Below are 25,808 nucleotides of genomic sequence, written 5' to 3' on the forward strand. Positions count from 1 at the left end.
GGCAAAAGAAATGAAAGTGCGTCTATTTAGAAATTCATTTGTCATGTTTTGCGCGGCGGCGTCGGTGGCGGCGGCAGCGCCGGCGCAGCAGCAGCAAAGGCAGCGGCGTGCGACTGCCTCGCTGCCAGACTGTTCATGTCTTTGGGAATGTTTTTGTATTTGGCTGAAAGATGATGGGACTGGTGAACAACTTGAGTATACCACCGGGCGGCCGGCCCAGCACCTGCTTCTGCTTACCTGCAGCTGCAGCTGCTGCTGTTGCTGTTGCTGCTGCTGTTGTTGTTGTTGTTGTTGCTGCTGCTGCTGCTGCTGTTGCTTGTTCGTGCTGCTTAAGCGCCACCGGCGAATCGCTATAGAAATTGGATTTGCGATGATTGCTGCCATTGCCCAGAATGTTGCCATTGGCATTGGCGTTGCCGCTGCTGATGCTGATGTTGCTGCTGCTGTTGCTGCTGCTGCCGCTGTTGTTGCCGCTGCTGCTGCTGGCGATGCCATTGCTGTTGCTGTTGCTGTTGCCACTTCCGCTGCCGTTGTTGTTGTTGCTGGCGCCAAGCGGCGGCAATGGCGGCTGCAATTTGCCAGCATGCTTATTGCCAGCACTGCCGCTTCCTCCTCCTCCTCCTGCTGCGGCTGCTGCGGCTGCTGCTGCTGCTGCTGGAGTCAACGGTTCCGCAACAGTTGCCTTACCCGCTACTAAACTTAGATTAGAAATTGCTGTTGGTAATGGAGATCTTTGTGAATCATTGCCGATTTCGCCGGTGTACCTGCAATAATCCAATTAGTAACCGAGAGAGAAAGAGAGAGTGAGAGAGAGACAAAGAGAGAGAGATAGAGAGAGAGTCTTACTTGATGTTGGTGTATTCGCGTCCAACCTGCAGGCTCTGCTCCTCGGCCCGCTTGCGCGCGATCAACGTCTGAATGTAGTGCTGCACCGCATAGTAGACGAACTTGTATTGCGCCTCCGTCTGCACCATGCCCGAACGCTGCGATCGCACCATCTGAATTGTGCGCTGTATATCGATTTCGGTGTCCAAGCCTGTAAAATATGGAGAAGCAAACACTTTATAGCTTATGTGAGTGAAATTTTGGGTCTACGTATTGCGGCTTCTGTTGCTCAAGTCAAAGTCCTATTAGCTGTAGCAGCTGTTGGCTTACATTCTGTTAGCATGCGTATGTTCAGTTAACAGTAGTTGTGGCAAATTAATGAATAATTAATTCATTGAACTTAACACTGTTAAAAAATAGCCAAACTGTTTTGAATAGTCAATAATGCAAGCTTCCCTAACATTCTGCTCACATTCTGTTTTCTCTGCTAAGCTGTGTCTTATGCTATTTAACATTTCGACCGCTGTTAACAATGCTTACCATTGCGCACTATCTGATCGAGAATCATGTCGATCACAATAAACGTGCCCGTGCGTCCAATGCCCGCCGAGCAGTGCACACAAATGGGACCCTAAAGAGCGAGAGAGAAAGAGAGCGAAGATGTAGAGTTGACTTCAATTTTGATAGCACTCAAGTGAGATTGCCTGGTACTTACGGGCTTCTCGCCTGCCTGGGCCAGGCTGCTCTGCCTGGTGTTGACATCCTGCAGGAAGTTGAGCACACAGCCGGGATCGGCTGGTACGCCGTGATCGGGCCACACTTGGAAATGATAGTGATAGATGCGACGCTCGGGCTTGTCGCGCCACGAGAAGAGAAACTCGCGCAGCGTGTAGTCGTTGGTGGAGTTCTCCTTGACGCAGTGCACCCGGGCATGGCCGAACTGCTTGGTCTGGCCCTCGTCCGGCCAGTAGCGCTCGCACTTGGTCTTGCCGCGCTCGATCTCCTTGGTGGTCATCACAATCACGCGCGTGTTCTCCTGCCAGATCATGTTCCAGAAGTCCGTCTTCGTGTTGGCCAGGCAGCCCTGCGTGGCGATATAGGTCTTGTACATTTGACCCTCGCCGTTCTGCAGCGATCCGGTCGAGGGACCGCTGCAGGACGACGTCGTCGATGCCGGCGGCGATGCGTCCCCGCTGTGCTTCTTCAGCAGCACGGCCAGGCAGCCGTTCAGCGCCGCCGAGGCGGACGTGTTGCCCGCGGCGGTGGGCGTGCCGGGACCCGTACCGGCGGCCGAGGCATTCGCCGACGCCGACAGAGATTCGCTGCGTTTGTGCTTGCTGAGCGAATCGGACTTGCGATTGCAGGTGGCACAATTGGTGGGCAACGTGGCCGACTTGACGGCGCACTGCACGCACGTCTTGTTCTGCTGCTGGCAATTGGGGCAGTTGCGCTGCGTCTGCGCCGCCGTGCAGGCCGGGCACGAGGCGACCGTGTTGTTGAGGCTCTCCGAGGAGCTGCTCATGTTATAGAGATCGCCGTCGGTGGGTAAACGTATGTAATTGGCATTTATATACTCGGCGCCCACAGCATTGCTCTCCACATCCTGCAGCTTCACGCGCGTATGGTCATCTAACAGCGGAGTTAACAGAGAGTTAAGTAAACAGATGAGAGAGAGAGAGAGAGACAGAGAGAGAGGAAGCGAGTTACTTACAGGGCAATATGTTGCGATAGCGATTCTTGAGACGATTCGCATCCCTGTAGCCCTCCACGCGCTCGAATGTGTCACGGCTGTCCTGCTGCAGCGACTCGAACTCCTCCCAAAAGCCGCCCTGCAGAATGGATGGCACCATTATTATTGACTGCTATCTCATTCAATCATTCAGTCAATCACTCACCTTCACCAGCTGCTCCACGCGCGCATTGATGCCGGCAGCGGTGATGCGCGTCGCATTGAACGGCTGCCGCAAGTGGACCACCGTGCCGCATGTCTCCACCATCGGGTGTCGCTTGTAGTGCTCGATCAGTTCGGAGAGTGTATCAAACGAGTCGCCGCCGCCCACGTCGTATTTTTTATCCTGTAACGAGGGTTGGGCACATGACGTTAGTGAAAGCAATCATGACACTGCTTGCAAGCAGTGTACCACAAATATATAAGCTCAATATTCAACTGATTCCAACTTTTAACTAATATCAATTACTTTTATTTGCAATCAATTTATTTCAGGTAATTTTAATTCTCATATATTGTAAATACATATTTGTCGTATAGGAAATCCTAAAATATTCTAAGGGCACGTTTGCCTCAGTTTACTGTTTAAGCCAAGGCAACAGCTTGAATCAGTATTTTGACACGTTCCCTTAACTTCCTGACAAAGCTAATGTTAAGTGTAACAGGCGGCGCTTATAAAGTCATATCCTGTAAACTTGCTGTTGTATTTAATGTTAACCGAGACAAGGAGTGCTGTTAGATTTCTGTTGAAGCTGATGTTAACTTTATGCAACTAAATTTTCTGTTATAATTATGTTAAGTTCAAGTATCAAGTGAAAAGTCAAAGCTAATGTAATGCGAGTCAAAAATCAATTTTAGCTAAACATATTCTGTTTACATTCGTCAAATCTAATATGTAGTAGTTTCTGTTACCTGGCTGTTAAAGCTATGTAAACTGTGCTGCTTTGCTATTTCTATTAATTCCCTGTTAGGCACTTTCCGTTTAAGTCCAGTTAAAGTCAAGCAAGCAGTGTTGCTTGGGTTTCTTCTGTTAACTTTCTCTCAATGTCAATCTTATCAATTGTTCAATGTTAAGAAAATCTACGAAATTCATGTTAAATGCTTACAGCTAACTCATATTGCATAACATGCATATTTGACAGCTAACTACACTCTTCATGCCCTTTGTTATTGGCTACTTAGGAAAAGCGTTTAGTCTATATCTATCTCTCTCTTTCGCTCACTCTCTGCTCGGAACTTGAACTGTAGTAATAAAAGTTTGAAGTCGAGTTGAAATAACGCTATACAATTAGCCAATAAAAGTGTAAACGTGACCGCAATGTCATATTGAAGTAAATGCTCAACCGGTCATGTAAATCGCATTATTCTAAATGCCGTCAAATGGCAATAGCAACAGAAACAACAACAACAACAGCAACTCATCAGCGAGGGGACTTACAGTAGTTAGTGTAGTTTAACAAATGAATTGAACAAAATATATATGTATATTTGGCATTGTCATGTTTGAGTGAAACAAAAACAACAAAAAATGAAGAAAAACACCGTGCAAATATTACATTTGCAATATTTGCTTACGCTAATAATAAATAATAGTGATAGAAAACGAAAGAATAAAGCTGAGTAAATGGGTAAAGACAAGAAAGCTAATGATAAGCAAATAAATTAACTGTAGAAATGTATAATGTAAATGAATATACATATATGGTGTATAGTATTTATAGTATAGATTAAATATTTTCATTTCTAATTGATTTGCTGTATAGGAAATGCGTTTAGCTAAAGCACACAAGTTGCTCAATAAATTAGTTTGATATTGTATAAAGATTGCTATTAAATTTGAGTTATTCATTATTCATTATTCATGAATCATTAGCATTCATTTTGTGCTCGAACTTGTTAGTCCTTGCGCAGTTGCCCAGAGCTGTTTTTGTTGTAGTTGTGCTGTGCAAGCAGTGCTGATGCCTGACAGCCGTCCAATGGCGTCAAGCAGTGCAAGGGGACATTACGCATACGCCACGAGCAACGCACATTGCATTTGCCAAATATGTAAGCATTTTATTCACATTTACACCAACAACAAAAAAACATGCCGCCGACACATGGCTGGCGACATATATACATATATGATAAACATATATATATATGATATATATGTATATACATGCAGTTAGACACAAGTAATTCAAGGTCAAACGATGAGGAACTTTATGGCCAAGTCAGTCGGTCGGTCGGTCGATTTTGCATTACTTGACTTGCTGCCGCTACCGCTGCTGCTGCTGCTGCTGCTGTTGTCGTATCACACAAATCGATTGGCATTTGCATACACTATTAGCAACAGCAGCAGCTGGGAATCAACATTTGTTCATGGCTCAACTCACCTGCCATCTAATCATGACATGCGCCACTTTGTCGTCTGTGCGCACGGATAAAACGAAATCACCAGGTTTACTTTGAGATTCACGCACAAGAAATGAACCATTCTTGCCACGCTCCAATATCAATTTTTCAGCTTCTTTGCCAGAAAGATTGCCGTGAAACCATCTGCAATGGAAATGAGCGAAAATTTCAATTAATTATTTAGAATTTATCAATTTTCAATTGTATTTGTTGTTGTTATTTGTTGGCTGCAATTTCATTGAAATTAGTTACGCGCGCATTTATTGCAGCTACAGCAGCTGTTCTCGATTGGCTGACTGACTGATTGACTGACTGAGTGACTGAGTGATTGCGTTGGCTTTTTCCCAGCGCCTTTTGTGGTGCTGCTAAGTACGTGCGCGCTTGAAATGCGACTATGAACTGCACAAATTGCAGGCATGTGTGCCAAATGACAGCAACAGCTCAAACAAAAACGATGCCGACGCCAAGCAACGAGCGACGAACGACGACCCAGTAGGAAATCAAAAACGAATACAAATACGAATACGTGTAAATGAAAACGAATACAAATCGAAGTGCTGCAGCAGCAGCTACAATAACAAATGCGAAGAAAACAGACAAATGCAAGGCAAACAGCAGCAGCAGCAGCAACAACAACCACAACAACAACAACTTTTGCAAAAGTGCAAGTTGTTGTTGTTGCTGTTGCTTTGAGCTAAACGTATAAGGCTTTAACGTTGCCTGGCCAGTCAGTCGCCTATGGACATAGACCCAATATACACATATATTATATACATGTATGTTTGTTTGTATATAAATTACATATAATATATAAACGTATAGAGCTAGCTGCACATCTGTGTACGCAACAGCCTAAACAGTTGACACAGAAAGCAAATAAGCTGTCAGTTGCTGGCTGTGAAATCTAATTGGAAACTATTTCAAAATGCACTGCTTGCTGATTGGGCGCCAATAATGCAACAGCACAGAGCTGCAAGCAGCGCACTTAACAAGCAGTGCAAGTAGCCTGAAAATGGAATCTGAAATTACTGATGCTACTATATATTTATAGGGTATTCATAGTCGACTCAAAATACGTTACAGATGATCCACAGAGCACAAACACACGGGTAACTTTCATTTATTGCCACTTAAGATCAAATCAATTAAATAAATATATTAATTTGTTTTGATGTGCATTTCAACCTAAATTAGTTAGCTCATTTCACACAAGTCACGCATTTTTTACAGAGTATCTGTTTGTTTATCTGCTGCGGCGACACCTTCCCATTTGTTTTTCGCCCGAAATTGACTTTGAATTTGTTGTTATTGCTTGTTGGCTCATTTGCATAAATAACACTAACTTAAAAAACTTGCTTTGAATTTCGAATGCGAGCAAAACAGAATAGAACCAAGCGTAGAATAAAAAACAATTTCGATTTCAATTTGATTTAGATTTGGATTTGGATTTAGATTCGTATTTTGATATCAATTTCGGTTTCAGTTATGTACGTATATAGATATGTGTTTATAGAAATTGTAGTTGTTATGCTTAGAGTCAACTTCATCTAGTTTCTTTTTTTTTTTTCTTCTTCTTTTTTTCTGAGTTCGACGGCATCACGTAAATCGAGCAGGCGATTGATTTCTGCATGTGTATGTGTGTGTGTGTGTGTGTGCGAGTTGTCCTTAAGCCGGTTTCAATTTAAGTGCTGTGATTCTCGTTGCTATTTCATTGATTTGTTGCTGGGGTCAGAGTTATCATAAAACGCAGCGCCAAGCTCATGCTTTATGTATAGAGCATACTTGAATATCTGTATATATGTATGTATATCTATAGTATATATACATATGTATATTTATTTATTTACATATATATTACCGGCCGCCTTTATCGATTTATCTTCCGCATGTAAGTGCGCCAGCTTCTATTTATAGCTAGAAGTTGTATAAACAATTGACTTTACATTAGATCGTTAAGAGACACACACACACACACACACACACACACCTACAAACATAAATACATATGTATGTATATCATGCATGATCGTTAGGCCTGTTACATATTCAAGGTGCTGCGCAATGCTAGTGATAAGAGCTCGTCATGTTTATGTTATTTTTAGCACCGGAAATGACATTGAAGCAACTGTCGATAGTTCGATTAACGATAGATGGAAATATAGATATATAAACATGCACACATATACATTTGGATATGTATGTATGCTTCAATTTGTGTGTCGCATCAATTGAATTAGTCAAATAGAGTTCCAATTGGAAGTTAACGACGCTGGCTAATGTAGCAGTCAGCTTTTTGTCAGGCAGCCGTCACCCGTCACTTTATACAAACCCTAATATCTGTTTATCATATAGTATAGTGTGTTAATGCACATTTTTTATATATCTTATTTTTTTTTTGCCTTTTTTTTTTCTTTTTTTTTGCTTTGTGATTCAGCGACAATCGACTTGGCTTTTGGGGCAGCCGCCTCACCACAGTCAACAGTCCAATTAGCACCTTTCTTAGTGTGCTCAGCTTTATTATACTATATAATACACATACATATGTATATGTATATATCTTATATGCATATTTATTTATATATATGTATATGTATGTATTTTGTTTGCCCTCCCCTGGCGATGGGGGTCAGCTGGCGTAACTGTTCAATGCGAGCTGCAATTGCATTTCACTTTATTGCAGTGAAATTGCCAGTCACATATACCCTGTACGCGTTACACGTGGGGTAGTCTTGTTTAAGACTAAACACAAATTAATGTGCGAATACTCTGCGTAGATTATTATGAACTTATTCATATAGCTGAAACGAGCATAGGTGCTAGCTGGTATGCATATACCCTATGAAAATACCCTATACAATCGATAGTTGAACAAAATGAATTTCTTTGCAAAGCAAAAGGACTTAAATAAAAATAAATAAAAAAATAAATCATAAAATGATTGTACTTTTTCCTAACTGAGCATCTCAAAGTCGTGTTTAAAGTCAATCGATAGTTTGTATGCGTAAAAATTGCACAAAATTGTTTTGTTTATACAACAAATAGAATATTTTCAAGTTTCAAAAATGACATTTTATAGCTAACCGCATTTTCATTTCTTCACAGAGCATCTGACAGTCGCGCCTTTTTGCACAAATGCGAATAACAGCTAATTGTTACAGTTACAGTTACGCACAGGAAGCACAGTTTGAACAGCCGCAAGCCGAACTAAACCTGTTGGCCATTCATGAAACGCGAAAAGGTCAACAAACAGCTCAACGCTTAAATATATACGTCAAATTATGCAGATCTCTATCTGGCTATCGCTCTCTCGCTCTCGCTCTCGCGCACACGCCACATACGAGAGGCTTTAGCCACAATACATAAATTAGCATTTGTTGCTAAGTTTTATAAATCGACTCTAGAGTACTGTGCATACAACAACAACAACAACTGCAACAATATTTTTTGTGCTGACTGTACTTGGTGTGTGTGCGTGTGTGGGAGAGAGAGAGAGAGAGAGAGAGAGAGAGAGAGCGCTAGTTATTGGGGGTGCATTGCTCATAAATTTGTAAGTATCTTAGAAAAAACAGGCAATTCTCATTCCAAGTAGACAAAGAAAGAAAGAAAGAGAGAAAGAAGTAAAAAAAAAAAAAAAAAACTAATTAATATTTTGTTTTTGTTTTTGTTGTTGCTCAAAAGCAGCCGCAATAACAGCAATCAAATTTAACGGAAATATGCAAAAGAAAAACAAAAACAGAACGAAATAAAAAAGTAAATAAACAACAAAAAAACAAAATAATAACAATAACAACGCGCCAACTATTAAACAAATTCGCGTAGTTAGTTAACAAAATGTAAAGCAATTTACATTTGACAGCCTGCACTTGAAGCTGTCAAGCGAGGTGGACGGTGGGGTAGGCGAGGTGGTGGGGGGTGGGGGGAGGCTAGGGTACAGCTTGCAGTTGGCAATTGACAGGGGCGTGCGATGCGTGGGTAGGGGGAGGGGGAGGGGGCGCTGCTGGCAGTAGGGTAAACGTTGAGAGGAACTGCACTCTAACGGTAAACAGCTAAATGACCCAACCTCTCGTACTCGCCCTCTCTTCCGCCCCTCCCTCACAATTATCTGCAATTTGCGGAAGCGCCATAATACGACCATGGAGGTGATAATGCGCTTTTGATTTCATAACACCTGGGAAAGAACTGAACCTAATGATGAATGCAGTCGATAAAAGCCACCCCTCCCCCCGACCCCCTCCCCTTCCCCATACAGCTAATTGTTGCTTTACACATTAGAACAACTAAAATTCCAATATCCCATATATCTCTAAAAGACCCATAGCTATATGAAATTCATTTATAATATAAGAGACACTATCAAGTGACCCTGGAGAGATGATGGGGCATTATTTTGCAACAAACTTTGATCGAAACAAAATATTGTATAAATTTCCCAAATATATTTAAAGTGCACTTGGAGGTGAGCTCAGTAAACAGAGAGCAAAGGCTAACAGCTGTAGCATAACAGTTAAGATAAACTGTTAACCAAACAGAACTGATAAGTGACAAAGGACAACACAAAACACAAAAAGAGGCAATCGAGTTGAGTAAACTCCAGAATATGGACAAAATGCTCTATCTGAAGAGATAATTGGGAGAGTAGAGGGGGAGTTCTAGATGTGAAGTACGAAAGACATGAGGAAGAAGCAGCAGCATGAATTTTAGCTTCATTTTGCTACTTCGTTTCAATATTTTTTCCCAATTCCATGTTATGGATGTAAAAGATATCCAAATAAATCATTTTTAGAGACGATACGGAAATGATGTTACGAAATATAATAATTAATAATAAATACTATATCTAAAATATACAAAATATATTCATAAATATATTAAAATATGCAATACATATAAAACAAATAATTAAGAGAAGTAAACTCGCCCATGGCAAATTCCAGCAGTTAAAACTCTGGATGAGATTAGTTAATAATTGAACTGGAAATTCCGAATTCCGCTAAATGTATTTCAACTAGTTCATTTGCTCAGACCAAACACGTGAGAAGTACTTGGAGCTGCTCAGGTGCAAGACGTCGGAATATTTTAAGAAAAAAAAAAAAAAACACACACACACACACACTCACACAACAACAACAACAGCAACTTATCTAAAATCTAAGTTAATAATGCCATAAATACTCGAGCTGTGGCCTCCACAAATGATAAATTCTTTATCAAGAGCCAACAGTCGTCTGACAGCGCAAAGAATTGAAAGCATCGCTGAATGTGGCGGATGGGCAAACAGTGCGAGAGAGCCAAGATAAGCAGCAGCTGGAGATGGAGTCACAGATGTGGATGGGCATGGAGATGGGGAGCTGGAGACAGTCAACAGACAGACAGATCTGGGAAATTGGACTTAAGGCAGACGAAGCCTGCGACAGATGCAAATTCTTAGTATGTGCTGCTGTTTTTCTTATCTGATTTACATAGAATATACCTAGGTATATATATACATATATGTATGTGGAGAGCACCCGCTGTAGTTATTTATGACTGAGCGGAATTTGGTGAGCGAAATGCCATAGATTATTTCATTAGAACTCAACGTCGTCACACCACGCAGTCTCTAAATGCAAAAATCAATAAATATCAAAAGAGCAAATGAGAAAAAGAAACAAAATATAGAAAGACTAGGCTACAAGTGGTATAGCCGTAATGAGATACCCTGTAAAAGTGTGCATGAGCAAAAGTTGGGCCCAAATATCTTATAATATCTTTCTATATTTTATTCAAAGCAAAGTAATTTTGATTGACAACCAAAGTTGATTGAATAACTAGGCGGAATAAATCTAATTAAAATAGACGAACGGAATACCCTGTAAGAGTGTATGTAGTGTTGTGCACAAATCTCAGCCATATTTGTTTCTTCTACTTGATTGACAATCAAATTTGCTTGAACAACAACTTTTACTTTGCACTCTATTGATTTGAATTGCAAGATTAAAGCTGTCAGATATCAGATTGAGGATTATAGAAAACTCAGCTGTTACTATGGAGAGAGAACCAGTTCAGTTTAATTGTTCATCTTAGCTCACAAAACGTGTTTACTCAGCGCATGGAAAACTTTTTACACTCGCCGCAAATGAGAAGATATTGTTCTATATTCGAAATGACATCACAGCAAGAAAGACTAAAGCTTTAAGAATGTATATATAGCAATATATCAGAGTATGATATTGAAAAGATATGGTTCTATATTCTAAATGGCATCATAACCATAAAGACTAGAAGAATGTGTATATCATATCAGTGTATGATGGGATGAATGGGATGCATATAATATGATATGATTTAAGCTATATATGAGGATCATATCATACATATATGTATATCCTTCAGCTCATATATGCATATGAATATGATATTATATGCATTTCTTTAAACTTGGTTAAGCTCAGCTCAACTAATATTTGTATATAGCCGTAAGCTCAGCTCAGTTCAGATCAGTTTAGAGATAATCATTAACGGAACCTTAAGCTCAGCTCGGATATCAGCTTTAAGTTCAGCTCAGCTAGACTTGTTTACAGGGTATATTCTCATGAATAAACTCCAAAATATTATTGTCAATCATATTTGAAAGCCATTCAAATCATAAACATAAACAAGAAAGCTCCAAAATCAATGAAAATGTGAGCGAACGCGCAGGCGTTTGTTTACGCATATGCCATATATGGCAAATACATACATATATATATATACAGACATACATACATATATATAGAGATATAGATATATGTGCATGTGTGTTGTGTCACATATCCATTATAATGTCACTAGCCCCACTCTTGTTGTTTTTGTTGATGTTTAACTTCAATATTTACTCATTTGCGTAGCAATTTTAGACACATGACAATTTATCGTTGTTGTTGTTGTTGTTGCTGTTGCTGCTGGCAACAACAATATCTAATTTAATTTGTGTCCCACACGCGCCTCCAAAAAAACAAAAAAAAAACAGAAAAAAGCAGAAAAAAACAAGATGATTATAAAATAAAGTGTTGCTAATGCGCGCTTTAAAACGCGCCCGCGTTTTCAGCCGCCCCCAACGCCCCGCCCACCCATGTACCGCTGCACTTACTTGTAGCCATAGAGTTGCACGCGCATCACCGCCAGGAGCGCCAGTGTGCCGCTGGAGCCGCCAAAGCTGTGCGACGCAAAGTTCGGCGGTGAATTGGACCAGGATGTGGGCGTAACGGGATTTGATGAGAAGTAGGCGTGGCCATCGCTACTGTTGCTGCCGCTGCTGCTGGCGCTGCTGTTGCTGCCACGCGGCGTGGCTAGCTGCAGCTGAGACAGCGACTCGGTCGAGGAGCAGCTAGAGGAGGCGCCCGTTGAGGTGGGGCGACGTCTGTTTGCTCTGTTGTATTTGTGTTGATTGTTGTTGTTGTTGTTGTAGTTGTTGTTGTTGTAGTTGTTGTTGTTGTGGGCAACGCCTCGGATAATCAGGGCCATCTCGTCGTTGCTCATGCAATTTTTGCACTCAGTTGTTGTTGTTTCTCCTGTTATTGTTGTTGTTGTTGTGGTTGTTGTTGTTGTTGCCTTTGTCTTGTGACTTTTGCTGGCCTTTGACTTCGAGTTGCTGCGCGTCCTTCCATTGCCATAATGCGCCTGTATCGCTCTCTCGTATTCAAAGTTGCGTTGTTTGTTGTACACATTACTGTTGTTGTTGTTGTTGTCATCATTGTTGTAGACCTGCTTCTCGTGCAGCTTGTGATGCACAACATGTCCCAGTGAACTGGACAATTTCTCGAGGCACTTATTGAACAGCATTTTGTTGCTAGCTTCCGCCTGCTTAATTTACAACTAATTCCGAACAACACTTGTTTAAACGCAACAATGCGAAAATCAACAAACAGAAAAAAAAACAATAAAATAAAATATTGTAGAATAAAAAATATAAAAAAAAACACAGCACAAATTACATCAACTTTTGCACGTTGAGAAAAACGCGTTAGTTCGTAGTGTTGTCGTTGTTGTATTTGTAGTTGCAGTTGTCGTTGTTGTTGTTGTTGTTGTTTTATGTAAGCACCAGATCAATAAACACAAATGCACTTTAAATGTTGTTCTTATTATTCTTGTTCTTCTTGTTCTAGTAAGAAAAATAGTATAAATATTTTGCATATGCAAATAAAAATCTCTGTTTGTTTTATTGCACAAATTTCTTTAGGACCGACAAAAATTTCTTCTCCTTGGCTGCAGTTGCTGTTGTTGTCGCTGTTGTTGTTGTTGCTTTTGCTGATTTCAGCTTGGCCGCTGCGATTGCTGCCTTGTTGTCCAGTCGCGTTTGTGCCGCAATTAAATGCTCCAAAACGAAGCCCGCCGAAGGCATAATAATTTATGGCGTATTCAATAAAAATTATTGAATTATGCTAATTCAGTAAAGTTCTTTGTTTGCCTTTTTTCTGTTTTTTTCTTAATGCAAAATTGCAATTAAGACAGCCGCCCACGCACTGTAACACTGCTTTAACGTTGGCGGTTGCCTGCTTGCACTGCTTGCTTGGAAGCACGCGCTTCTCTTCTATGTGTTCTGAACCTCGAAGCACTTTTCGTGTTGTTTAGCCGCTGAGCCGCAACTCGAGAATGAAGCTCCAGCAGCCAAGTGCTAAGCTTTTTGCTCAAGTCTGTCGCTTGGCTTCGTATGCTTCGTACCGCCTTCGTCGTCGTCGTCGCCGCTGCTGCTGCTGCGTTCGTCGTCTTCGTCTTGGCTTCGGCTCTTCTCTTTGTCTACGTCGTTGCTGCTGCTGCTGCTTGTTTTGGTTGCTGCCGCTGCGCTCGTCGACGTCCTCGTCTTTCGTCTTTACTTCGCTCTTCTCTCAGTCGTACGTAGTATTCGTGTTCGCTGCTGCTGCTGCTGAGATTTGCGCTGCCTGTTGTTTTTGCTTTTGTTATCTGTTTCTGCTGCTTTTGCGCTCTGCCGCTGTTCTAAGCGCTCAGATCGTGTGCTCGTGCATGAATGAATGTTGCCTGGTTGCGTGCGACGCTTTTTGTTTTAAATGCACAAAAGCCCGACCGAGCCAAGGAACAACAACAACAAAACTCGAACTCGTCTCGATCTTATGGTCCATAACTTGTCAACGTTTGTAAAATGTAAGCACAGACGTTGCCTTCTTTGTGGGGGCGTTGGCGTCAGCGCGCTTTATTTGTTATTGTTTTCAGCCGCTGCTGTAGCGCCTGCCCCTGCTTGATGTTGTTTTTGCTTGCACTGCTTGGCCAATGCAGTTATTTGAAAGTGCATAGCTAAGACCAATACATAGTGAAAGCTTTCATCTGTGTGAGCAAGAACCGTTTGAAAGTTGACCATCGGGCGGCGAAGTCACTTTTACTTTTAGTTAGCCCAGTGGCTGGGGCGAGAGCGTGGGCGGGGTCGGTGGGGGTGTTGCCAAGTGTGACTAACTTAAGTGAACTGCTGACATACGCGACATTTTTACTGTACTTAGTTAGCAGCTATTTGAATGCCAGTCAACAGCAACTCAGCTCAGGCAAATGAATCAGAATCCGAATTCGCCTTAAGCTAAGCATGTGTCTGTGTGTGTTCTGTGTGTGTGGATGGTATAGCAGCATGTAAGCGCCGCCTGTTACCTGCCACCGGAAATGAAATTGAAACCGAATAACAATGCGGGCAATTTTTCGTGTTGCGTCTTTGGGAATTTTGATATTGCGAGAGAGAGACAGAGAGAGAGAGGGAGAGAGAGAGAGAGAGAGAGAGAGAGAGGGAGAGGGAGGGAGAGAGCGAGAAGTAAAGTTAGGCACTTAATGCGTGTGTGCGCGAGAGGGATGGGGCGGGCAACTCTTCTATGGCGCAGGCGCAGACGTCAGAGGCGAACGTGCTGCGCATATTTGGCAGCCAATTTTGGTTTCTCATGACAACGACGTGCGACAGCCCCCCCAAGCCACACAACAGCAACAAATCCCAGTGCCAAGTGCCATTCGAGCAGCAACGACAACAACATCAACAACAACTGGGAACAGGGCATTGGGGATTGGCGATCGTTTGGGCCGCTCTGTGGGGGTTGTTCGGTGATGACAAACCGCTTGCTTACGATCGTCTCATCATCAATTTCGTTGGAACAACGTCAAACGAAAATGTTTCAAAGTCTAAAACAACATCCACAGCAGCAGCAACAACAACAACAAATCACATAAATCGGCCATGCTGAAAGTAATAAACAGAAGGTGGAAGGAAAAACAAAGCACCAAAGACTCGACTTACAGCTATACCAAACTCAAGCGATGATATTAACATTGTTCTGGAATATTTTCAGCAGCATTCATCGATGTTACCTAGAATGATCTGGATGAAGTGATGATCCATAGGCTTAGCCACCCTAGAGTTGATGCACACTCATTCTTATTTATATATATAGTATTACATCAGTCAATTATAAGATTTTACTACATATTTAATCGACTTAACGCCACTGTAATGATACGGTGTGCACTTAGCAAGAAAAAGATCGGACTAACTAACTTGTGGGAATATGAATCACAAGTTTTACATATGGCCTATATTCTATATTCTATTTTCTATATTCTATATTCTATATTCTATATTCTATATTCTATATTCTATATTCTATATTCTATATTCTATATTCTATATTCTATATTCTATATTCTATATTCTATATTCTATATTCTATATTCTATATTCTATATTCTATATTCTATATTCTATATTCTATATTCTATATTATATATTCTATATTCTATATTCTATATTCTATATTCTATATTCTATATTCTATATTCTATATTCTTTATTCTCTATTCTCTATTCTATATTCTATATTCTATACTATAAGCTCTATTCTTTATTGTTTTAGGTATTAGCTCGACCTTGGTTTGCCCCTAAAATATTGTCCAATAACAAAGAATAATAGTCAACAGGCAATTTACATGAACGTAAGTGACCATTCAAATACCCTGCACTCGAATAAATGTGAGTTGTATACCCTGTCAAAATGAAAAGTCCATAGATAAGCGAAAGTTATGAATTCATATGGATAGCTTTGGCAAGATGTGTTCTAACTTTTACATACGCTTGCCAAGCTAAGCCATACCCTGTTTTATTCATAAAAAGACTGGGTATCAGAAGTGAGCCTATAAAAATGAATATAAACATAATTTATTGTTTAATAACAATTTAGTATTGTGCGCAAATGTTTGGTATTTAATATGCGCCTCGCGAAACTATGCGACGTATTCGATTGCCCAGAGTCGAGATACCCCACACCCGATACCCGCTACCCGATACACGATCACCAAATGCCCCGTTGCCCAGCTGCCAGCTCCCCAATTACCAATTGTTTATGGGCATGCGCATTTACATACATATATGCTCGCATATATATGGCTCTGGAGAGGCCTTCTGCTCAGTGGGACTTGGCATTGCGAACGGTAATGGAAGATGTAAATGTGTCCGGGGTTATTAGCCGTAGTCAAGTTCAACTCAGCTAAGCAACAGAGATGACCAAAAATAAAGGATATACCTGGCAATTCAACAATCGAATCTCTAACATAATCTTCATCGAGCCTCGCATAAGTCGCCATTGACTGACTCACAGTCATATCCAAGCATATTCAGCATAAACATTGTGAATCAATGCATGACTGCGCCGAGTGAGTCAAAAAGTCGTCGAGCAAAGTCCTAAAACAGCAACTAGTTGAGAATCGAGCTTATCTAACTAGCTGCTACCCTGTACTCGACTTAAGCTTAGCCCAAAAAAACATTTGTTTGTGCTTCCGAACTTTGTTGGAACATTTGTTTTGCCAATTAAGACTGAGATATTGTCCAACAGCTGCTTTTGCCTTTTAGATTGTTCTGGCTGATAGTTGGTCCAGATTTTTACCTATGGTAGAAGTCTGTTATTTATAAGTATAAATGGATTATATATAGATCATATATTGATAATCTATAGATCACATGTAAATTACATATAGCGCATGTAGATCTTATGCAGATCACTTCTAAATCGGATTTAGTTCATATATAAATCATATATGGATCAATTCTAGATCGATTGTTGATCATATGTAAATCATAATATGTAAATCACATGTTAATTCATTTTAGATAATAAATACATACATCATATGAAATTCATATGTAGATCAAATATAGAGTATATGTATATTATCTACTAATCTACTATTTAGTACATTTAGCTAAAGAAGACTTTATAGACCATATAGGTCATATATACATATATATGTATACTGCATAAATCATACAGAACATAGAGATCACATAGGTCATATAGATCACGATCTATGTGATCTCTATGTTCTACGAGCATATATATCATATAGATCACATAAATCATATAGACTGTAATGATGGTGTAAGTGTCATAAATTAACATATGGTTTTATATAGATCACATATAAATCATACACTTAGATAACGTTGTTTTTACCTAATATTAGGTCTATGGGATCGTGCTATACCATAGATCAAATTCCAATTTATAAAGTGCTGCTCATTAAGTGTTCACAGTCCAACTACTGCAGTATGTAATTTGCAAGGGTGTTCCTTTCTCTCCCTGCAGGGTATATCACATGTCAGGCAGCGAAGATTTCAAATTTTTAGTTTTTTTCGCGCGCACTTTATTATCTCGATTTGAATTATGGGCTTGTACAGAAATAACTATTATTAGCAGCTAGCAACACAATATGAATACGAGAAATTTTCGACTACGTATGTGAGCACAATTACGAAATGAATGTAAACCAGGTCAACTCCCTGGGGGAGAAATGAAAAGCGATTCCAAATGTATGGATATACACATGAGTGCAGTATAAATAATACAGATTAGAGCTGAGAACATATTTGCTTTCTCTTCCGGGTCTATGAGCTCAACTATTATATATTCTATGTGAAGGACAACCTTTCGCCAATGATCGCACGTTTTTCCGTACCGAATTCGTGTGAGGGATTTACCTGAATCGATAATCATCCGCATGCCGCCTATACCGCTGCTACCGTACCCCCCACCCCTACCCCTACCTCTACCTCTACCTCTACCCCAACCCCTACAGCTGCCCTATCCGCGATCTTTGTGCCTTTGTCCAGTTGTCCATTTGCGGTTAGTCGCACGTTCGTGCCGTGCGGTTTAAATCGTGTTGTCGAGCCATTTAGGATACAATTTATGCACGTCTCTCTACCCCCTCTTCCTCTCTGTCTCTTCTGCTCTCTCGCTCTATCCATATATACATCATATCAGACTCATATGTAAGCAACTAACTGTCTGGACTTCGTGCGCACGCATTTGATTTCTCATTCGATATTTAGCACTTGGCTCCAATCGCAATAGCAATTGGCTTCAGGGAAGCACACGTCAAGCCTCAGCCATACGCTGACATTAATCTAAGAATCTAATAACAGAAAAATCATAAACTTAGAACTAACTCATTTACATGTACAACTTAGATAATCAGAGTGGTTTTCGCGGTGGTTTTACTTTAACTTTCTGTAACTCTCAAAGAGTTTTAAAGATATTTTATAGCAAAGGCTTTTTAAACAGGATATATCCATATAGATTATAAATATAGGTTTAATAATACGTGATTTACAATCTTTTAGAGTAGGATTAACGGACCTTATACAAGTCTTTCCTATATATTTACTTCAAGTGCCCTGTCAGTCAGGTTAGATCGTTTGTCAATATCTATCAAATGGATCATTAGATTTGTAGACTTACTTTAATAGACTGATCGTGATCGTCGATCATGTGATCAGCAGATGCTGTTGCAAAAGAAAACAAAATATGAAATCATTCGCATTTTGTTATCGCGGAATGCGACAGGTAAATGGGGCCAAATAAATATGGATGATAAAATTCCGATGCACTGTGAACTAGCAGTCACGCGGATGACGATCAGGATGTTAGTATGTCAACAAAGTGGTCTATGTGACTGCTGACACGCACCGCACAATTATCAAATGGATCCCCGGATTGCCGGGAGGAGGGGGCGTGGCGAGGCGTGGCGTGGCGTGCTTTAAATGAGCACAATTGTAGGCATCAAAATGAGATGCCATATGAAGCGATTAAAGTGTCTATAAAGACACTCTGAGCACTCACAGCCACTGAGATACAGATTTCAATACAGAGATACGAAAGTGCCGACATGGATATATGTACATATACACATATCGAGTTAGCTTTAGAATCGGTTAACGTGCTTGGCATAATTTATAGAAGCATTTGTGTAGGCTTGTCTTAATGGCGAAAAATTGAAAGCATTTAGCATTTCAAGCACTTACACACAGTTCAGCGCTTGGGGGCGGCTAAGTGGGAGGGTGGAGGGGCGTGCCAACTGGGCGGTACAGTTTTATATGGCATCGAGAGGGCCTACAGGTGTTTACATTCAACGACCCATTACCCAGCACGCCAAAAACAAAAAAAAAAAAAAAAACAAAAACAAATTGAAAGCTTAATTGATTATTGTCAGCCGCCAGGTAGCTCAACTCTGAACTATACAGCAACTATATACATAAGTATATTATCTATCTAACTAACTATACAGCTACATCCCGGTATACTTGGCGAGAAGAAAGCCAACAATTATCGCATTAAATTGCAACAATTAAAGTGCAGCGAATTAATTGAAATGCGCGTTACACTTGATGCTGTTCAAACTGAATTTGTTTTGTTTCAATGCCCGCTCAAGGCAATTTTAAAGAGAGTGTATTGGATTTGTGGCAATGCTCCTCTTCCCCTTTAGCCTCATCTAATGTGAAGTGTCAACAGTTTTTGGCTACGTTTATTGATTGCTTGACAACTCGATTTATATTATATAACTCAGAGAGTTGAAATCTGGAAATTTATACTCTGGTGATACGCTCTATATAAAAATGGCAAGTGGATATTGTCAGATATTCTCGCAGAACGTGACAAATATAACAAATGGACATATATCTCTCACAGTTTGATCTTCAAAATAAATAACAGATATCCCCTGGATACGCCACTCCACATTAAGTATAGATACACTTAATGTAGGTGTGGCTAGCATGAAGAATAACAAAATGTACAGATCCAGACTCATCAAGCTCTCCAACTGACCTGCTCTATAGATCCATCCATAGACCTACAACTCACATACGCGATCTGATTAACCGAGTATGTGGATATGGTAATAAAACCTACAAGTTGTTGTACAATCAACGAGCATTGTATAATCTTTTGCACCTGAATGATATTTTTACGAGTTCAGTTACATATTCTCTCGAAGGTCAAACTAGCCACATTAGGGATCGGCGAAATTCTATTGCACTTTACGCAACGCATTTGTGAATACTTTTCAGATTGATTTATAGCACGAAGCGATGTAAATTTTAAAAGCTCAATTATAATTAATTTTCTTATTAATATGAAACAATATAATTAATGGGGCGTATTTGGGGAACCCTTCGTGGCGTGGGTATGTAACGAAGGGTGTTCGACGAGATTTGCATTTCTAGAAATATCACAATAATGTCGAATATACCTCGATCATCTCTTTTATCCCATCTATGCCTTTTATAAATAAATTTTGAATTGAATTCAAAATAAAGCTGAAAGTCAGAATAATCTGATAAGAATCACATCAGAAACACATTCCATACAAATGACGTGCTTCTTGCGTTTGGAACCAGCAATCGAAGATCAAAAGAACTGCGCAAAGAAAAAAGTTTCAGAGTCGACAGGCTTTATGAGTCCTTTGTGATTGCCAATCATAGCCTTATCTTGATTACATCACTTCAAGGGGCTGTCAAAGAAAGGGTAATTAGAAGTGTATCATGAGAGAAGAGAGAAAAAGCGAGACAGAACAAGAAAAAGGAAAATAAGACCCAAAGTGAAAAAGAGACAGAGAGATGCCGAGAGAATGAAATATAATATATAAGGATAAAGCTAACGAGAGAGAGACATACACATATTACAGGAAAGAGATAGAAGCACAGACAGAGAGAGAAAGAACACACCCAAAGACAAAGAGAGAGAGAGAGAAAGGAACATATATGTTTGTAAAAGAAGAGGCTGGACTGGATTTTACTCTCTGAATTACTGGCTTCAGATATAATCTAACACATCACTGAATAAGTCAGGAAGTAAACATACACTTAGACGTTGCCTGACAAAATTGTTAACTAATTTCGGAGTAATACGAAATTGAAATCGGACGTCAACAGGCTGAATACGTCACGTGCGACTGACGAAAAGCGCCAGAGAGCGGTGTAATGATATCAGTTAAGGGTACAAATCAAAGTGAGGTGGTGTACGGCCAAATTGATCCGATTACACAAGCTCGATTTATAAATAAAATAAAGCCAAAAAGCGATGTTGTATATATATATACATATATATAATATATGCGAGATTATAAAAATAACCAAACAATCAACAATATATCGAATAATTCGACCCACAGAACGTCACAATGCCAAATATTGCATTTTGGGTGTGGAACGCAGCAGCAGAGGCAACTGCTGTAAGGCAGAAAGAGAAGAGTATACAGAGGCATGCATACCCACGCTTATGTGTGTGTGTGTGTGTGCAGACATTGAGGCGTCAGAGATGCGCACACACTTAACACAGTTTAAAAGCGCAATCGAACAGATTTGGACTTCCAGTTCTCAGCTGCGAGTATTTTTAAGTGCTCGCATAACGAAATTAGCCAAAGGAGGCAGACGGTCAAAGTCAAAGAAACAAACAGAAGAAGAAGAAGGTGGCTGACCGTTAGGATGCGGAAAAGGGGCAACAACAATGCGCACACAACAACAAATTGCGTCGCACAATCGATCGTTTGCCAAACGCAACGAACAAAGAATCCGAAGGGATGGGTGGAACGAGGAGAGATCAAGAGCGGAGAGAGCGCAACGAGCGAGGAGTGAGGAGTGTGGAGTGAGTGCGGGAGCGCGGGAGCGCGCGCACGCTGCAAAAGCTGCGCTGAGTGGTAATAAAATATTTGACAGTCGCACAAAAAATGTTAATAAGCAATAAATAACAAAAATATCTCTGTGTCTGTGCGTATGTATGTATGTGTGCGTATTTATGTGTTTACTGCAAACAGCAAACAAAACAATGCAACGCATTTATGAACAAAGTCTGTTAGGTGTGCACACAAGCACACACTCATGCACACTTATACATATGTATGCATATACATATACAGAATGAATAAATAAATATATGAGCACATACTATACATTTGTTTATTTCTGACCTTAAGACGCATTTTAAAAATTAACTTTGATTTTTAGCAGTTATGCGGCGCCGTTAACAGGTCGCTGTTAAAGCTGCACGCGCCTGTTAACATTTGCACGCGTCTGTTAACGAGGCAGGCAGCGCGAGTTCTTGCGAACGTCGCGTGCGCGATCGTGCGTGAGTTTTTTTTTTCGCTCACCATACCAAAAAAAAAAAAAACAATCCACCTTTTAGCAACAACAATTTGCGCAATGTTTATTCATTTAATTATAGGCCAAGCAACGTGTCGAATTGCTTGTGCCAATAGATTGTTTAATCAAAAACTTGTACAGAAATTCAGCTAAAGAAAGTCTTAACGGGTTTATATACACATGTACATATGTATGTATATACTATACATACATATGTTTGAATGGGTCTCTTTTTATTAAGGTTATGTTGTTTATAATTCGAATATCCTTTGACGTTAAACATTTACATATATACGAATATTGAATCTAAGTTATAGATATGCATATATGTACATATGTACATATTCCCATTTCCAGATTCCACTTGAAGTCGAATATCATTTCAACTAGACAATGCATTACTTTACTAACGCAAAATATACATATGCATATAGTAACCAAAAGTCTATATACATACATATTTATACATATGTATATGTATGTATTAAGAGATATGTATCTATTAATAGATACAAGACGTCAGCACATAAATATGTATGAATGCATTTGCCATATTCAAATATTTCGTTCAGCATATTCGAAATGGGTCAAATAAACTGCGAGCAACAGCATAAGTATGCAAAGAACGCATAAATACAAATATACAAAATGCACACATATACACGGAGGCGCATGCATGTGTGTGAGAGAGTGTGCTGTGTGCATGTACATTTGTATTATAGACAGCATGGCGACATCGTTAGCGCCATCAGCTGCGCGTTTGGTAGATTGATAACATAATGTAAACACAAGCAGCTGTTAACATATGTTACGCGTGCCGAAAGTGCAGCTATTATTTGGGAACTGTTCGGCCAGCTTAGCTTAGCTCAGTTCAGCTCAGGTTAGCTCCTCCACTTACCTTTCCGTTGTGGGCTCGGCACAGATGAGCGCATGCTTCAGCTCAATGGCCTGGCCATTCTTCTCCTTCAGCTCCCCATTCTCACTGTAGTATTGTACCAGCTCCGGCAATGTGGCGAATTTTTCACCTGTAACAGTTAGCGCATTGGTTTTAGTGTTTAGTATTTATTACATTTTTCGCTAGTTAACTTTCTTCTTGTTGTTGTCCACTTACCGCCATAAAGATCAAAGAAATCACCATTATTTTGGATTTTAATGTGTGTTACCTCGTTGCCGCGACGCACGGAAAGTGTAAAGGCGCCCGGATTCGAGGATGATAGACGCGCTAGGTATGAACCGTCGTAACCTTGTTCCTGTAATAGTTTTTCAGCTTCTAAGCCCGATATTGTTGGGTGGAACCATCTGAAATAGAGGTCAAATTATAGCAATACAATATAACAATAAAAAAAAAATCATAGGTTAGAGTTGTGTCGCTTATTCGTGACACGAAAATAAATCAAGTGATGCTCGGTTGCGTGAGTCGCGCGATCGTAACGTGGGCACGTGAGCACATCTCTAACATGGTACAATATACATAAGGTTGGCCGCAACTACAACAAAACGCCTCTGACCCAGCCACCTGCCATGCCATGCCCCTGTCTCGCCCTCTTGCAGCGCTGATGCTCCGTGACAGTAGCAGCAGCAGCGGCAATAGCAACCAGCAGCATTGAAAGCAGCAGAAGCAACAGCAGCAACAGAGACACAGGCAGAGGCAGCAGCAGCAGCAGAGGTGGCAGACAGCAACAGCTGTAGCTGTAGCCAGGCGATACTTTTTGCAAATTGTGTGCCGGTGCAGGCGAGGAGGGGGCGATGTTTGTGGGGGGGCGAGGAGTACAATTTACTTTCAGCACTTTGTTGCACTTTTTTATCTCAATGTTGTTTCGTTTTTTTTTTGCTCACTGCTTTGGTTTTTTTTATTTTTTTGTATATACTTATACATACATATGTAAATAGACCCAGAGTGTATCTATGTGCATGTGTGTGTGCGTGTGCGGGATTGCATGTGTATGTGCGTGTGTGTGTATGTGTGTATATATGTGTACATGGCCTATATGTGTGTGGCAATGTACGTGTATGTGTGAATGTGTATGTGTATGTTCGTGCTTGCATGTGTTTGTACGTGTGTGTACATTGTCTTTTTCCTATTGGATTTACCTTCGCGATGACATTTTCTTATTAAACGCGCACTTAAAAAATAAATAAATTTTACACTTAACGAAAAAAAAAATTAAACTTATGTGTGTATGCTTCTGATTAAACTTATTTTTACTGTTTGGATACAAAAAAAAAAACTATGGATAGGCAAGGCTATTTATCGTAGTGATGGGAGCTATCGAGCACGACTGCTATCGATGCCAATCAGCCAACCATCGGTGTTGCTATAGGTCCCAGCTAGTGTGTACACACTGGCCAACCATACTGCGCGATTGTTTAAATAACTTGTGCACAAATGCACCAATAAACTGTACAGAAGTATATTTTAATTAATTTTAATTAAAATCAACTCAATTAGTGCTTTCTGCTATATTTTTTTTATGTTACGTTGGTTATGTCCATGACAATATTTGCTAGTGTTAATATTCAAATTGTGGCAGCAAGTCGATAACTATTGTAACTGCCATTGGGACTGTGCACTAGTTGGACAACATTGATACACAATGTGCTCGTTTCGCTAACTCTAATTGGAAATTGAGACAAGAGTTTTGGGTTGGCTTTGGTATTTTTGTTTTTTATTTAAGCAATTTAAAAGTTACCTTTTGTATATAGAGCATTACATTGCATGTAGACATATACATATAGATTTATATATGTTTACTTTGTTAGTTTTTTTTTGTTTTTGCATTTATACCTTTTTTTTTTTTTTACTAATTTATCAAATAAATATCTGCATATTTTTAACTTTTCAATCAAATTTACAAATACATTTGCACGACACGCATTTTTATTTTGCTCTATTTAGCTTTTTTATGCATAATTTCTTGAGACCTTAAAAAAAAGTTTAGCGTTTTTAATAAATATTTATTTAAATATTTTTTTTTTTCATAAGCGAGATATATATATATATATATATATATATATATATATATATATATATATATATATATATATATATATATATATATATATTGTAAACAATTATGCAGTTATTTTATTTGTTGTATGTCTTTTAGATTATGTTTTTACTTTGGTTTTTTTTTTATTATCTTATTTAAATTTTGTTGTTTTATCAAAGGTACCTAAGATTTGCATTAATTCTGGTGCCACACCTACCAAAAATGTCTCAAAAGTAGCTTTCGAAAAAAGGTATTCCGTCTTCGGTTAACCGAAGCAAACTAAATTCTTTGATTTTTTGTTTTAGTTTTAGTTGTATGTGAGGTGTGAAACATGATATAAATGTTGTTTTTGTTGTTGGACTGTCATATATATGCTATATGTATGTGCATTTGTTTGATTTATGTTTTTTCATTTAAATTTAATTTTTAACATTATTAATTATACTCGTATAATTAATGA

At 39.6% G+C, this 25,808-nt stretch overlaps 1 protein-coding gene across 3 annotated transcripts; it reads right to left on the minus strand.

Annotated features, from left to right (window-relative positions):
• Positions 1 to 7: 7 nt before the first annotated feature.
• Positions 8 to 24,615, minus strand: LOC6583681 (tyrosine-protein phosphatase corkscrew). 3 transcript variants are annotated; one of them, XM_032732028.2, is made up of 11 exons: positions 24,450 to 24,615; positions 23,470 to 23,657; positions 23,257 to 23,383; positions 4,933 to 5,095; positions 2,721 to 2,900; positions 2,537 to 2,654; positions 1,541 to 2,454; positions 1,366 to 1,456; positions 847 to 1,036; positions 238 to 764; positions 8 to 163 (listed from the first exon to the last, which is right to left on the minus strand). In XM_032732028.2, the coding sequence occupies exons 1-11, from the start codon at positions 24,461 to 24,463 to the stop codon at positions 42 to 44; spliced, it is 2,634 nt and encodes an 877-aa protein (XP_032587919.1). In that variant the 5' UTR covers positions 24,464 to 24,615; the 3' UTR covers positions 8 to 41. The 3 variants fall into 3 exon arrangements, with proteins under 3 accessions (XP_032587919.1, XP_032587918.1, XP_032587921.1); XM_032732027.2 differs by lacking the exons at positions 23,257 to 23,383; positions 23,470 to 23,657; positions 24,450 to 24,615 and adding an exon at positions 12,060 to 12,846; XM_032732030.2 differs by lacking the exons at positions 23,257 to 23,383; positions 23,470 to 23,657; positions 24,450 to 24,615 and adding an exon at positions 5,265 to 5,343.
• Between the last annotated feature and the right edge of the window lie 1,193 nt (positions 24,616 to 25,808).

Source organism: Drosophila mojavensis, unplaced genomic scaffold, assembly GCF_018153725.1.
Source record: "Drosophila mojavensis isolate 15081-1352.22 unplaced genomic scaffold, ASM1815372v1 contig_136, whole genome shotgun sequence".
NCBI classification, from domain to species: domain Eukaryota; kingdom Metazoa; phylum Arthropoda; class Insecta; order Diptera; family Drosophilidae; genus Drosophila; species Drosophila mojavensis.

Excerpts from the sequence above, each read along its gene's own strand:
- LOC6583681 (XM_032732027.2), bottom strand. The coding sequence starts at position 12,751 with ATGCTGTTCAATAAGTGCCTCGAGAAATTGTCCAGTTCACTGGGACAT. Across the intron at positions 5,096-12,059 it reads GTGCAACTCTATGGCTACAA|ATGGTTTCACGGCAATCTTT; the intron begins GTAAGTGCAGCG and ends TTTCCATTGCAG. Across the intron at positions 2,655-2,720 it reads GCGTGGAGCAGCTGGTGAAG|GGCGGCTTTTGGGAGGAGTT; the intron begins GTGAGTGATTGA and ends TCCATTCTGCAG.